The sequence below is a fragment of the Lepus europaeus genome, chromosome 8 (genome assembly GCF_033115175.1).
Source record: "Lepus europaeus isolate LE1 chromosome 8, mLepTim1.pri, whole genome shotgun sequence".
NCBI classification, from domain to species: Eukaryota; Metazoa; Chordata; class Mammalia; order Lagomorpha; family Leporidae; genus Lepus; species Lepus europaeus.
The window spans coordinates 81,732,898-81,747,868 of NC_084834.1; the positions used below are offsets into that span (position 1 = coordinate 81,732,898).

At 36.4% G+C, this 14,971-nt stretch overlaps 1 protein-coding gene across 2 annotated transcripts; it reads right to left on the reverse strand.

The window, feature by feature from the left end:
* Positions 1–12,162: 12,162 nt before the first annotated feature.
* Positions 12,163–13,338, reverse strand: PDHA2 (pyruvate dehydrogenase E1 subunit alpha 2). 2 transcript variants are annotated; one of them, XM_062199150.1, is made up of 2 exons: positions 12,826–13,338; positions 12,163–12,732 (listed from the first exon to the last, which is right to left on the reverse strand). In XM_062199150.1, the coding sequence occupies exons 1-2, from the start codon at positions 13,336–13,338 to the stop codon at positions 12,163–12,165; spliced, it is 1,083 nt and encodes a 360-aa protein (XP_062055134.1). The 2 variants fall into 2 exon arrangements, with proteins under 2 accessions (XP_062055134.1, XP_062055133.1); XM_062199149.1 differs by having other exon boundaries at positions 12,163–13,338.
* Positions 13,339–14,971: the final 1,633 nt, after the last annotated feature.

The following is a 14,971-nucleotide window of genomic DNA, read 5'->3' on the forward strand; positions in this document are numbered from 1 at the left end:
CTGATAGTTGTTTCATTTTACGGTTTTTATAAAGTGTTTTCTTAATTACAGCTGTAAAGAGAACAATTTACTCAGCAAACAAAGGCTATAATTCTATAGGACAGAATAGAACTAGTGAGTTGACATCTGTGAATTATGCAAATAGAGAAGTAGAAAACAACTAGGTCCTAATAAGCAGGCCCCATTCAGATGGAAAGGGGGAGTGGGAGAAAGCCTCTTCCCAGATGATTATTAAAGTTGGGAGGGCACTTATTCCCAGGGTGCCTCTGAGGGAGGATTGCTTTGTTTTGGCTTGCCTCCTCAACTGGAAATTTAAGTGTGAATTAAAAAATAGCATGCTGAGTTTGAGGAGCAGCTTCTTCCCTCTTTGCCAAAGAGCAACACTGGGTAGAGGGCAACATGTCATTGATTTTAAAGCTCCAATGCGCTTTCCATACACTTACAGTGAGTGGTGAGTAGTTTAATGCTGTTTACGATGGGAACTTTATGAATAATATTAATAAGCAAAATGTGCTGCTGCTCCTTTAACTTGACAGAATGTTATCACTAGCTCCTTCATATTTTTTGATTAACACTAAAATAAAATCTTTATTAAGAAACAGAAGCAGCAAATTTATTTTCAAGTGGAATATTTACACATGTAAAGCTTACTGGGCATGTGTCTAAGGTAATATGTATATAAACTTCATAGCATTTTGGAGATCTGAAAGGTTTCATACCAACATAATCATTTTGGCAAGTACTATGTTCATACCAAAATTTTGACAAAATAGGATTCAATAGGACTACTAGAAAATGGGTCATGTCAAAGAAAATGGGGCACTAAAAGAGTTTAGATAATAATTCTAATAAGAATAGCAAAGCCACACTTAGCAACTCAAACCTATACTATAAAAATAGTAAACTCAATTTATAGACCAGGTGGCATTTAAATTTTCCACCAATGATATGTATAGTGAAACAACAGCAATGCTTAGTGTTTGGAATCACTGGAAAATCATAACAAAGCTTTGAGAATGACTGACTCAAAATCTAAATGACATTTGTGAAAGCTAAGAGGAAAATGGGATTTTTTTTTTTTTTTTTTTTTTGGTAAGGGTGAGAAACATGAAGCCTCTAACATAACACAGGAGATGACAGAAAAGAAGGGGAGGAGAAGGAAAAATGTGACTACCGTTTGAAGTACTTGATGTGTGTCATGCAAAAAGAACTGTATAAATGTTATTTCTAATGCTCACAGCAACACTAGCAGGGTATGTGTAATAGTCCCCTGTTTGATTTTTTTCAAAGTGACTCTGACAGCAAGTTAACTCTTCCAAGAAGGGACAACATTGCAACTTGCTTGAGTCTGAAGTCAGGTGTATTTGAGAATTTGGGTTGATAATGCTTTAATCAGAATTCAGGTCCTTTTCTTCAGTAAGTACATTTTGGTGAATAAATAAATCTTCTCGGTCAAAATACTCAAACTATTTTTCCACTCTTTTGACCTGTCAGAGTTTTTATTATATGGAGTTCTTTCTTTTAATCAAGATAATTCAGATAGTCTTCTTAACCATTTGTTATTTTCCTGTATCTATCAAAAAAATGAGAAACGATAAGGATTTTTTTTTTTAAAGAAACTGAAAATACAAAGTGTCAGTTCTGCAAGAAGTTCCTGAGCTCACAATATAAGGGATATTCTATATGTGACCCTGGTAGACTTTTGTGTTTTTAGGGAAGTTACAGGATTTTACAAGGTATCAGAGAAAGAAATAACTTCTTAATACATAGAACATAGACATACTCAAGTGAGCTGCTCACTGGGTGACAGTGCAGTCCATGTGGATAGCAGTGGAGAGAGTGAGCACTCTTGGCGTGTTCCTCCTAGTCTAATAGAAGTAAATTACATATTTTCTAAAGTGATATCAGTGCACTAATAATGTACAGATAAAATCACCAGTGAAATTTAAAAGCTTATATGCATCAGAAGCGTTATTAAAATAATTGTTTCCTCCTATTTTATTTATTTATGTATTTAGTCTGTGCTTCTTCATTTCCAGGGAGTTTTTAAACAGAAGGTAACAAACTACAGCAGGACACAGAAACTACAAAATCATGTTCTCTCTTTTGAATAATTCCAATGCCTGACTACTGAAATAACAGTGCAGCCTGGAAAGCTGACTTTTAATAGAACATTGGTGGATAATTGAAGCCCTGCTCATTGTTCTAAAGGTCATAAGGTTTGAGCAGGCTCTTTTTCATTTGGTGAATTATTCAGCTTGAGTATTTATTGGCCTGTCAAAAGGAAAGTATTGTATGAACTGTCTTTGTTGCTCTTCAGTGTTTCCTAATTTGATTGTGTTCTTTTCTGAGCATAACCCCAGCACACAATTTCCATCTCTCCTTCTCAGCTCCAGAATAGGGATCTCTCATATTTTGTCTTTGCTGTATAGACCAGCCTCATGAATCAAATAGACATGAATTTACTCAATGGAAAGGAATTATAATGCTGATTGAGTGGAGAGTTTTGTTTGATTTTTCTTTCAAGTCTGATCAGATTGTTTCTATTAATGTTATTTGAGACCATTCCTTAAAATGAATCCACAGTAGGAATAGTGAGGCTCATTACGAAGTAATTACTGAGATTATATTCTCTATAGTCATCTATATTTTGAAGTAGCAAAGTCTGGATTCCCAATCACTGAAACTGCCAAAGTAGCACTCATAAATTTTACATTTTCACTATGGTGAGAAGATCAACTGATCCCAACTTTGAACAAATTCTTAGGCAAATTGGGGAGTTCCATTACTCCTACATCTAGTCTTAGTGTACCTACTTGTTGGTCCCTCTACAATGAAATTTGCTTTATCCAATGTATAATGAAAGAAAATTACTGAAGGCAGGAGTGAATGGGTTCTGAGAAATGAAAGGTTGACTAAATTTGGAAAAAGATACAAGGACATTTCAAAAAGTTCAAAGAAATCAGCATGTAAAAGAGTTATCTGTACCCCTATTTTCATTGCAGCACAATTCACAATGGCTAAGATATGGAATCAACCTGGATGTCTATCAAGGTTGAATGGATAAAGAAATCATGATATATATACATTATAGAGTACTACTTAACTTTAAAAATTATGAAATCCTACTGTTATATTTAACAGGGATCACTTTTCAATTAAAATTTAAACCTAAGAATAATTGTGTGTTAATTACAGAGTTCAACTAATAGTACTAGAACAAAACAGAGAAAAAATACTAAAATGGATAAAGTATTACATTGTACATCAGCAGTCAGCACAACAGCTGATCAAGTCACTGTTTCTCATAGTTTTTCCCCTTTGGTGCTCAGTTAGTTGTCGCCAATCAGGGAGAATATATGATATTTGTCCCTTTGGGACTGGCTTAATTCACTCAGCATGATGTTTTCCAGATTCCTCCATCTTGATGCAAATGACCGGATTTCATTGTTTTTGACTGCTGTATAATGTTCTATAGAGTACATGTTCCATAATTTCTTTATCCAGTCTACTGTTGATGGGCATTTGGGTTGATTCCAGGTCTTAGCTATTGTGAACTGAGCTGCAATAAACATTAATGTGCAGACAGCTTTTTTGTTTGCCAATTTAATTTCCTTTGGGTAAATTCCAAGGAGTGGGATGGCTGGGTTGTATAAGAGAGGGAGGAGAAGAACAATTTGGGATATGCTCAATCAGATTTGCCCCAAATGGTGGAGTTAGAAACGTGCCAGGGGATTCCAATACAATCCCATCAGGGTGGCATATACCAATGCCATCTCACTAGTCCAAGTGATCAATTTCAGTTCACAATTGATGACTCTGATAGGTCTAAGAGTCAAAGGGGTCACACAAACAAGACTAGTTTCTGCTAAAACTAACTGATAGAACTAAAAAGGGAGAGAACTATCCAACATGGGAAGCGGGATACACAGCAGAATCATAGAATGGCAGATGTCCTAAATGGCACTCTGGCCTCAGAATCAGCCCTTAAGGCATTTGGATCTGGCTCAAGAGCCCATGAGAGTATTTTAGGCATGGAAAGCCAAGACACTCTGGAAAAAGTTGATGAAGATGAAGAAGAAGAAGACCTAAATGAAAGATCTTAGGGAGTGAGATCCCAGTGGAAAGAACGGGGCCATCAAAGAAGGAGGTACCTTTCTCTGAAGGGAGGAGAGAACTTCCACTTTGACTATGACCCTGTCGGAATAAGATCGAAGTCGGCAAACTCAAAAGGCTTCCATAGCCTTGGCAACTCATGACTAGAGCCTGGGGAGATTGCTGACGCCATAAACAAGAGTGTCAAATTGTTAAGTCAACAACAGGAGTCACTGTGTACTTACATCTCATGTGGGATCTGTCCTTAATGTGTTGTCCAATGTGAAGTGATGCTATAACTAGTACTGAAAAAGTATTTTACACTTTGTGTTTCTGTGTGGGTGCAAACTGATGAAATCTTTAATTAATACATACTAAATCAATTTTCTGTATATCAAGATAATTGAAAATGAAAAAAAAATTATGAAATCCTTTCTTTTGCAACAAGATAGACACAGCTGGAAACCATTATACTTAGTTTAATAAACCAGTCCCAAAAAGACAGATACCCTATGTTTTTCCTGATCCAAGGTAACTAATACAGTACACAAAATGTTATATTGGAGTGAAATGGACATTTTGAGATTTGATTTTTTACAGTCCTTGTCTTTTCTGTTGATGAAGAGTGTTTTTTTTTTCTTCATACTGTTTGTTGAACTCTTTTACTTAGTGTAGTGTTAACTTTACAATCATTAAGTAATCTCAAAGTACTTTTTAGGTATGAATTTACACAGTGGTATATATATATATATGTGTGTGTGTGTGTGTGTGTGTGTATATATATACATACACACATACACCCTTTTGGCTTTCTGTATCTGACTTGGTTTGCTAATCTCCAGCTATTCTATTGAAATCTTTGGCTTTGGATAAGAAATATCGTTCTGATACCTACTGAATTTAAATTCACTTGTTTTCTGGTTATTGACATAAACAAAATACGTCAAAATTTTTGTCTTGTGACTTTGTACATTCAGAATGTAGGTACAGTTTGGATTTTCTGCTGTTTAGGATGTCAGTGTGTCATGTCACTCCTTGGCTTTCAACTAGCAGGTGGATTTTCTGGAGAGTTCGCTGTAACCTCTTTCATGTGTCTGTTGCCTTTATAGGTATGAATGGAAATCGGAGATAATGCACATCTAGTGGCCAGAGTGCCTGTCCCTGCCCTTTCTTGCAAGAGTTTCTCTGTATACTTGAACATGTACAATGGAGCAGTATAGCTTGATAGGGAATATTCCCAAATGATATTGAAGAAAAACTGCTGATATCTCACAAAAGTAGACAGCATAGTTTCTGCTGTTTTGTATTGGTCAGGACAGTCATAAGCCCATCCAGTTCAAGGAGAAGGGACACCATTTGTTAATGGAAGGAGCATAAAGATTTGTGTCCTATCATTAATATACTTCCTATTTCCTCTGATTCCCTCCAAATTTTAGATTTTCTGTTTCTACTCTAACCCTGCACTCTGAACTCAGGTCAATCAATAAAGTCTATTGGTTCTAGTTTCATTCCATTCATTATTAATGTACTTTTTTTCTACTTTAGTTTGAGAAAAGAAATTAGAAAACAGTGCAAAAAAATAATTTTCAAAGCTTTGTTGCTTGGCTTTGAATCCTAACTCCATTATTTATTGAATGTCTCATTTAAATCTCACTTTCCTCTTTTGTCAAGCAAAGATTATATCTCCTGTATCACATGGGTATTGTAAAATACTAAACTGAATAAGATAATAAACATAGTGTTTTACACTCATATGATCTATCAAAATGGAATAGTATGTATGACTAGTAGTTATGTCTACCACTAAGTGAAAATAAGGAGCCGTTTATCTTGGGCCTTCTCACCTCACTGTTTACTCTGCATAATAAACTAGATTGATTTTTATGCTTATAATTACAGTTGTTATACTAAAAGGATACAGATAATAATCACGATAGGAAAAAGACGTGGAAGTAAGTACACAAGCTTCCAACTACCTCTTCTCAATGGAGTAACTTGGGGACACATTATTAAAATGAACTTACATTGTCACAGCACAACCAAAACTTTAGGGTTACAAAAACATTTTTATCAGGCAGAATATTCTAAGGGGTCAGGGGCTATCTCTAGGAGTTTGAAAAGAGACCCTTCTTTGGGCTTTGTATGATCTACTGAGTTAGCCCTATCCTTCCCACATTCTAATAATGTAAGATTGTAGTAATAGGCAAACTGACTGAAGGGCATATAACACCACTGTATAACCGGTTTTCTTGGAAATTTAAAAACTGTTCTAAAATGTGGTTTATTTTAAAATTTAAAATTGAAAATAAGCTAAATTGAATATTCAGTCCTAAAGTATATTAACATTTCAAATTGACTAAATTGAAAGATTATATCAAAAGATACCCTGTTGTGTTGCCTTGGCTAATATCTTTAAAATTTCTGTTGTCTGTGTGTTTGAACGAAAGATTAAATTATTTCCAAGCAGCAAAGGCTTTTATTATTCATAATAGCCAAAAAAGTAGAGGAAATTTTCATGTGTCTATCAACTGATGGATAAATAAAATGGAATATTATTCAGTTGTTAAAATGACAAAATTCAAATATTTTCTAAAGCAGGAATGAAAAACTAAGGGAAAGCAGCTGGTCATATAGAACCATAAATTTTGTGATTTATATGAAATATCCAAAAGAGTCAAATCCAGAAACAGAAATGGTTTCTGCAGGAACATAGATTGATTGCAAGTGAGTATGGGTTTTCTCTTTGGGATAATGGAGGTTCCAAAATTAGATGGTGTGATACTTGTGTAACCCTATAAATATACAAACAACACTGAATTATAGATTTTTAGATGATTGAGTGTTATGGTACGCAAATTATGCACCAATTTTTAAAAGCTAGTTGCCTCACATGGTAAATTTCTTAGTAATGTTTGTACACTAGATGAGACCTAAGTAAATGCAACTATAATATATGTAAATATCCCCTCTATATACCTTTCTTAGCCTTTCTTTCTCATTATAATCCAAGCAGAATACATTTAACCCTTTATTTTCATAAAGTATTATAAAGAATTTGATTTCAGAACTCCTCCTCTCAGACGTTCTAAATAGTTGGAGCAATCAAACTTTCATAACTGTTCTAGCATGTGGAAGGGAAAAAGGCTAGCATTATAGATAAATAAATGAATTCATCCACTGAATTCCTATACCTCTATTTTCTAGATTGATATCATCAAGCAAAAAAAAGGCCCTAATTGAAAAATAGTTTGCTATTTTTGTGTATTTGTGATTGCAAAGCTCTGTACAGTTAAAGTTCCTGAAAGTACGTACAGGTGTCTAAACACTTATTTTTTGAAAACTTTTAAATGGAATTTGATAATTGTGTGTGATAAAGTTGATTTATTCCTTTAACATAATTTTTCCATTTTTTAGTTTTAAATTAGTTTTTAACAGATTCGATGTGATTTGTAAGTACAGTCTAAGAACATAGTGATATTCTTTCCTCTCTTCCTCCCTCCCCTCCTCCTTTCTTCTCCCTATTTTATTTTATTTTATTTTATTTTGAGATAGCATAGTTTAAATTTATGGTAAAAAGATTTAATACTTCGCCAAATAAGAAGTTTAACAAGTAAAATGCCAAATGACCCTAGTTTGGGGGGGGATATAGAAAATGGCTATGAACCATATTTGATGGAATATGACCATGTCACCCATACACAGTAAATTTTGAAGTAATCATAGAACATTAAAACTGTAGGAGTATAGTATTGTTACCATTAGTCTGACAAAGTTGCGCAAAGCTATATTTTCAGCAATACTAATACACACAGATATTTCTTACTTTACATTTCTTCTTTTTATATTTTAGCTCCCAGATGTAAAGGAGAACATGTGATATTTGTCTTTCTGGGTCCAGTTTATTTCACACAACATGGTATCATCCAGTTACATCCATTTGGTTCAAATGGTAGAGTTAAACATTTCTTTTATATCTAAGTAATATTTCTTGGTGTGTATATACCACATTTTCTTTATCCATTCATCCAATGATGGATACTTTGGATCCAAATTTTGGTTATTGTGGACAATGCTGCTATGAACTTGGTGTTATAGGTATTTTTTTGGTACATAGTATTCAAAACTTTTGGGTATATGCCATGTAGTAAGATTGCTAGGTCATAAGGCAAGTCTATTCCTAGTTTTTAAGAAATCTCCACATGGTTTTCAAAGTGGCTGCACTAATTTACATTCCCAGCTGCAGTGTATAGGTGTTCCTCTTTGTCCACAGGCTTGTCAGCATTTGTTACTCTCTGTGTTCTGGATTTTAGCCATTCTGACAGGGGTGAGGTATTATCTCAATATGGTTTTCATTTGCACTCCTCTGATGGCTAGTGATGTTGAGTACTTTTTCCATATATTTTTCCATTTGCATTTCTTTTGAGAACTGTCCTTTGAAGTCTATTTCTCAACTGGACTGGTTGTTTTTCATGTTGCTGATAGATTCAGGATATTCTTTGTCAGGCAAGTGGTTTGCAAATATTTTTCCCATTCTAACGAATGTCTCTTCATTCTCTTATTTCTTTTGCTGTGCAAAGGCTTCTGAGTTTGATATAGTCCCTGTTTAGTTTTGCTTTTGTTGCTTGTGCTTTTGGGGTCTTATCCAATAAGTTGTCCCATTTACCAATGTCTTGGAGTGTTTCCCCTATATTTCATTCAGCAATGTCATAGTCTCAGGCAGGTCTTGAATTTAGTTCTTTGATTCATCTTGAGTTGACTTTTGTATATGGTGAGTGGTATGGATCTGTTTTTCATTCTTACATATATGCATCCACTTTTGCCAGTGTCATTGGTTGAAGAAATTATCCTTTTTTCACTGTATGGTCTGAGCACTTTTGTTCAAAATTCATTTGGCTATACACACACACACACACACACACACATATATATGAATCAGTTTGCAGGCTCTCTCTTCTATTCCACGGATCAACACATCAGTTTTTATGCCAGTGTTGTTCAGCTTTCATTACCATATCTTTGTAGTATGCTTGGCAGGTCAAGTATTATGCTGCCTCAGGCTTGATTTTTCTTGTTCTTGATTACTTTGACTATTCTGGGCCTTTTGTGATCCATATGAACTTTAGGATTGCATTTTCTAATTCTGTAAAGAATTTCAGTGGTATTTTTACAGAGATTACATTGAATTTTAGACTGCTTTAAGAAATAGACATTTTAATGATATGGATTCTTTTTTTTAAAGATTTATTTATTTTAAAGTTACACAGAGAAGGAGAGAGAGAGAGAGGTCTTCCATCCGCTGGTTCATTCCCTAATTGGATGCAACAGCCGGAGCTGCACCAATCTGAAGCCAGGAGATTCTTCTGGGTCTCCCACCTGGGTACAAGGACTTGGGCCATCCTACACTGCTTTCCCAGGCCATAGCAGAGAGCTGGATCAGAAGTGGAGCAGCCAGGCCTCGAACCAGCACCCATATGGGATGTTGGCACTGCAGGCGGCAGCTTTACCTGCTATGCCACAAGCCAGCCCCAATGATAAGGATTCTTCTGATCTATGAGCAAGGGCTGTCTTTCAATTCTTGTGTGTCCTTAATTATTTCTTTCATCAATGTTTGGTTAAATTTATTCCTAAATATTTGATTTTTTGGTGGCTATCGTGAATGGGATTTCTTTGATTTATCTGAGTTCATCATTAGCATACAAAAAAGCTACTTTTTGTATGTTTATTCTGCAACCTGTAACTTTAGTGAATTGATTCAATTTTTTAGGATTTATTTGAAAGGCAGAGTTACAGAGAGGCAGAGAGAGAGAGGTCCTCCACCTGCTGGTTCACTCCCCAGATGGCTGCAACTGCCGGAGCTGTGCCAATCCAAAGCCAGAAGCTTATTCCAGGTCTTCCATGTTGGTATAGAGAACCAAGGACTTCCTCTACTGCTCTCCCTGGCCATTGCAGAGAGCTGGATCAGAAGTGGAACAACCGGACCTCGACCCTGCTACCATATGAGATGCCAGAATAGCAGACAGCAGCTTTACCCACTATGCCACAGTGCTGGCTCCAAATTAATTAAATTCTAACAACTTTTTGGTGGAGAGTTTAGGTTTTTCCATGTACAACACCATAAGTTTCTTTCCTGAAATGAAGTTTAATGTATCTGGATTCAGTGATGGTTATACTTCCTATTTGTATTTTCATTTTGCTGTCATCAAAAAACCCATTCTATAAACATAAAACTTCTTGCAGATATTATATATGGAAATGAGTTTGAGTAGCCTATCTTCCTCTTACAAGTAAATGGAGATATCAGTCTAACGAAGTAACTCTTGGTCAGTAGGATAACATATTTATTAAATACCTTATAAAATATTAATGGTATGGGATATAATAGAAATACCTCTATTTCAGCTGCAGTATTTTTGAGAGGCAGAGAGATAGACAAAGAGGCAAAGAGGTAGACAAAGGTCCATAATGTCTGGGGCTGGGCTAAAGCCAGGAGCTAGGAATGCAATCCAATTCACCCATATGGGTATCAGGAACCCAGTTACTTATGCCACCACCAATATATCCCAAGGTCTGTGTTAGCAGGAAGCAGTAAGTAGGAATCCATCTCAGATTCTCCAATTTGGGATGTAAGCATCTTAACTAGGCTAACTGCCCACCCACATCCGTAGTGTTCTAACACAAACATGTTAACTGATATTATTTGAGTATACTTATCTCTGCTTTGTGAATTTAGAATGTTAAAGTTATCTTAATTTAGACCCATTTGGGAAGATATGGAAATTAAGCTTATACAGAGGAGTATGTTTGTTCATGCACTAACAGGTCACTGAGCTTGTGGTATTGTTTAAGTTCTCAGAATCATTTTATTTGTAGATACTATGAGGTATAAATTTTACTCTTGAACTGATTGTTTCTAAATGTCCTACAAGCTGATTATTCATCTCTCATTTCTCTAAAGTGTATCCAGTGAAGATAGGTGAGTCATTAATGACAAGAAGTCGTTATTATGAATCATTATTCATATATAACTAACTAAAACTGTTTCACCATGTCATGACTTGCTAACTGATGAAGCATTAGACTGGTTAGAAGACCAGCTCTAGGAGAAAGTTATCTGTGAACGATCATTCATATTAAAAAGTAAGTTAATCATGCAGTAGTTAGTAATATGTTAATAACTATAATTAAAGGGAGGACAAACTTTGCTTTCAATTTTTTATTGGTGTTATTTCATTCAATTAGCTCTTCTGATGTCACCATCTCAGTTTACTTTTCAATCTGCAGTTTACCAGGATGGCTCTATACAATCTCAGACATGTAGTAGCATAAGTGGTCTATAAAATAAAAGTAACTTGAACTTGAATAATGCAACTTTACCCCTAGGTTTTAATTTTATTTACAATTTCTCCTTAAATTAGTTAACTAAAAACACTGAAACATAATATGAAAAAAAAATGTTGTCCTCTCTCCTCCTTCCCTGTGAGATATTGTGCATTATAGGAAAAACAGCATTAATAAGATTTAACATTAATGCTGTAATATTGAAACACCTATGTGTGCATACACACATAGTTTTACTAAAAGTTGCGAGTGACAGGAATAAAAGGCTACTGAGCAGCTTGAAATTATCTCGGTACCTCAGGATAGTGACTCTACACCCAAACACATGGCAGGGGAAGCAAGAATGTTTACACTGTTTATTTCTTTCTTAAAGAACTATGTTTTCTTTAAGAGTAAGAATACTTTAAAAACAAAAAACTTAAATAAAAGTATTACAAATAATTTAGGAAGTTAATTCATTTTCCTATTTTAGGAAACCTTTAAGTATTTTAAGCTAACCTTTAAGATATTCACATTAAATTTTTAATTACATAGTATCTTAATTAAAAAATGTTCAGTGCAATATATCACCTTAAATGGTACATATTTTAGTCTCTAATACTCTTAATCTTTGAAAATAAAGTTTACAAATCCTTCATTTTATAGGTTTTTATTCCTCAACAAAATTGAGACCAAGAATTCCTTACAGTTGACCCTAAGTGCCCCATTGTGGGACTTTATATAGAGTCTTTAACTAACAGACTTAAACTTGATCCACTGATTTGCACCACGAACTTCAAAAGGTGGATTACTGCTGTAGAGGTGATGGCCCAGTTCTTCTACAGGGGGTTCAGGATCAGTTGTAGCAAACTGGGCTGCATCCTCGATTTCTTTCCTCACTTCAGAGTCGATTTCCTTTAATTCTTCCACACTGGCAAGCTTGCTGTTCACCATCCTATCTTGGAGAAGCATAATAGGATCACTCTTGCTTCTTACTTTGTGAATTTCTTCTCGGCTACGGTAACTGATGCCAGGATCACTCATACTGTGTCCATGATAACGGTAGGTCTGCAGCTCCATCAGTATGGGCCCCTTTCCAGATCTACAATAGTTGGCTGCAAATCTCGTTGCCTCCCGAACACACAGAATATCCATTCCATCCACTCTTAGCCCAGGGATAAAATGGCCTCTCTTGTAATAGTCAGTGCTGGCTGCTGCTCTCTCAACCGATGTCCCCATTCCATAGAGGTTATTCTCACAAATGAAAATACAAGGTAGTTTCCACAAAGCTGCCATATTGTAAGCTTCGGCTATCTGACCCTGATTAGCTGCGCCATCCCCATATAAAGTCAGGCAGATCTCGTTGTTTCCCATATACTTACAGGCCAGAGCGACACCAGCTCCCAGGGGTACTTGTGCACCCACAATGCCGTTGCCCCCATAGAAGTTCTTGGCATACATATGCATCGATCCTCCCTTGCCTTTAGCACAGCCTCCTCTTCTGCCTGTCAGCTCTGCAAGGATTGACCGGACAGGGAGTCCACGAGTGTAGCACACGCCATGCGCCCGATAGGATGTGATGACGTGATCCGAGGGGTTTATACCTGCCTCAAGCCCCACACAGCAAGCTTCCTGCCCATCACACAAGTGGCAGAAACCACGGATAAATTTCTGTTTATACAACTGATCTGCTTTCAGTTCCATGCGCCGAACAACCTGCATCATCTTGTAGTATCTGAGCCCGTCTTCCCTGGTGAGCACTGCAGTCAGCGGAGGACCCTCGTCCAACAAATAAAGATCACATTTCTTAATTTCAAACATGGCATCATTTGAATAGTTACAGGATGCCACCAGCACTCTGCGAGCTGGCTTCTTGGCCACCCCCCACAGCACACGGGAGACGAAGGCAGCCAGCATCTCCCTCATGTGGGACCGCCAAAAGCAAGGGCAGCTGTTCCCAACGACTTCCAAACTGCCAGGCGGAGTCTTTCTCCTTCCGGTGTTCGCACATCTCCTTCCGGTGCGCAGAGGAACGAACGTCATAATCGGCCATCGTGCGGCGACACAGCCTGGGCCGATGGATTAGTGTGGTATATTTCAACTGTCAAACGAAGACTTAGCTGGATTACTCCTGGATCCTAAATAACGACACAGTCACTACTAAATCATAATCTGAATCCCAGTTTCCTACTAAAGGACTGCAGTCTTCGACTCCTTCATGTATGTGCTCCAACCTAGTGTGTAGAATGACAGAGAACTGACCTCAGCCCGTGAACAACTCCAGATTCCTGACAGTTTAGGCCAAAGCTGCTCCTTCTTATCAATATTAATTTAAACTCTAAGTTTTGTTCTTTAAAATACCTGTCCATATTTTATCATATTTTACAATGTGCCATATTTGCTTTAATGTAAAAACAAAGCTGTAAATTATAGTTTAAATAGACAACTTTGCAAATGTTTATTTCAGGAAAAATGGCCTCCAGAAGCATAAACAATGTCTCCACTATGGCTTATGTGTCACCTGAAGTGAGCAGGGACAAGGTACACAAACCCTAACCTATGCAAAATAGTCTAACCCCAATAACACTTGGTGTCCTGTGAAAAAAAGTGGAGGCAGGGTTGAGGATGCAGGTAAGGGTAAAAAAAAAATTGCAATGCTCTACCTTTCCTTCTTCTTTTTAATAATTCTGAACTCTATCCAGTTTTATTCATATTTTCTTATTCACCTTTTTAAAAATGTTTATTTGAAATGAAGAGTTGGAAGGGAAAGAAAGATCTTCCATCTACTGACTCACTCTCCAAATGGCTGCAATGGCCAGAGCTGAGTCAGGCTGAAGCCAGGAGCCTGGAACTCCATCCAGTTCTCCCACATGGGTGGCAGTACTTGGGCCATCTTCCACTGCTTTCTCAGGTGCACCAACAGGAAGCTGTGTCAGAAGTGGGAGCTGCTGGGACTCAAACTGGTGTTCATCTGGGTTGCCTACATTACAGGTGACAGCTGAACACACTGCACCATAATGCCAGCACCCTAAGTCACTTTAAAAAAATATTTTACATACTTAAAGATGTCTTCAATGGATTTCAATTTTTTTTGTTTTTGTTTTTGCTATTATAACTATCTAAATTGGACCAACCTTAGTCTGGGCTGAGTAGTTAAGAAGCATATTCTTAAAATACTTCTTTGTCTGGTAATTGTTAGAAACATAGCTTATCAAGTGAGCCATGAAACCATGTAGTCCTACAGAACAGACAGCAAGTGGGCAATAGAATTTTCTTAGGCACCCAGTAACAGTTCAATCATAGGATAGAAGAATCTTTAGCCTCAGGGCTACAAAAATCACATGCCTTTTTCCTCTTTTGTACTTTGACTATAAGGTGATTTTTATTTATTTATTTTTTACTTCAACAAGCCAACCCTTATGGGGATCCTGGCATCTTTAGAATATTAAGAAATACACTTAAATTCAAGCTATTTTGTATCCATTACCTATTTGTAAGTAATAAAGTCTCACCCAGATTTCCCTATTACCTGTTCAAACCACCTGCATTCTATAGATCT

Bases quoted from the DNA above. Each gene is read 5' to 3' on its own strand.
- PDHA2 (XM_062199149.1), bottom strand. From the start codon at position 13,338: ATGAGGGAGATGCTGGCTGCCTTCGTCTCCCGTGTGCTGTGGGGGGTG.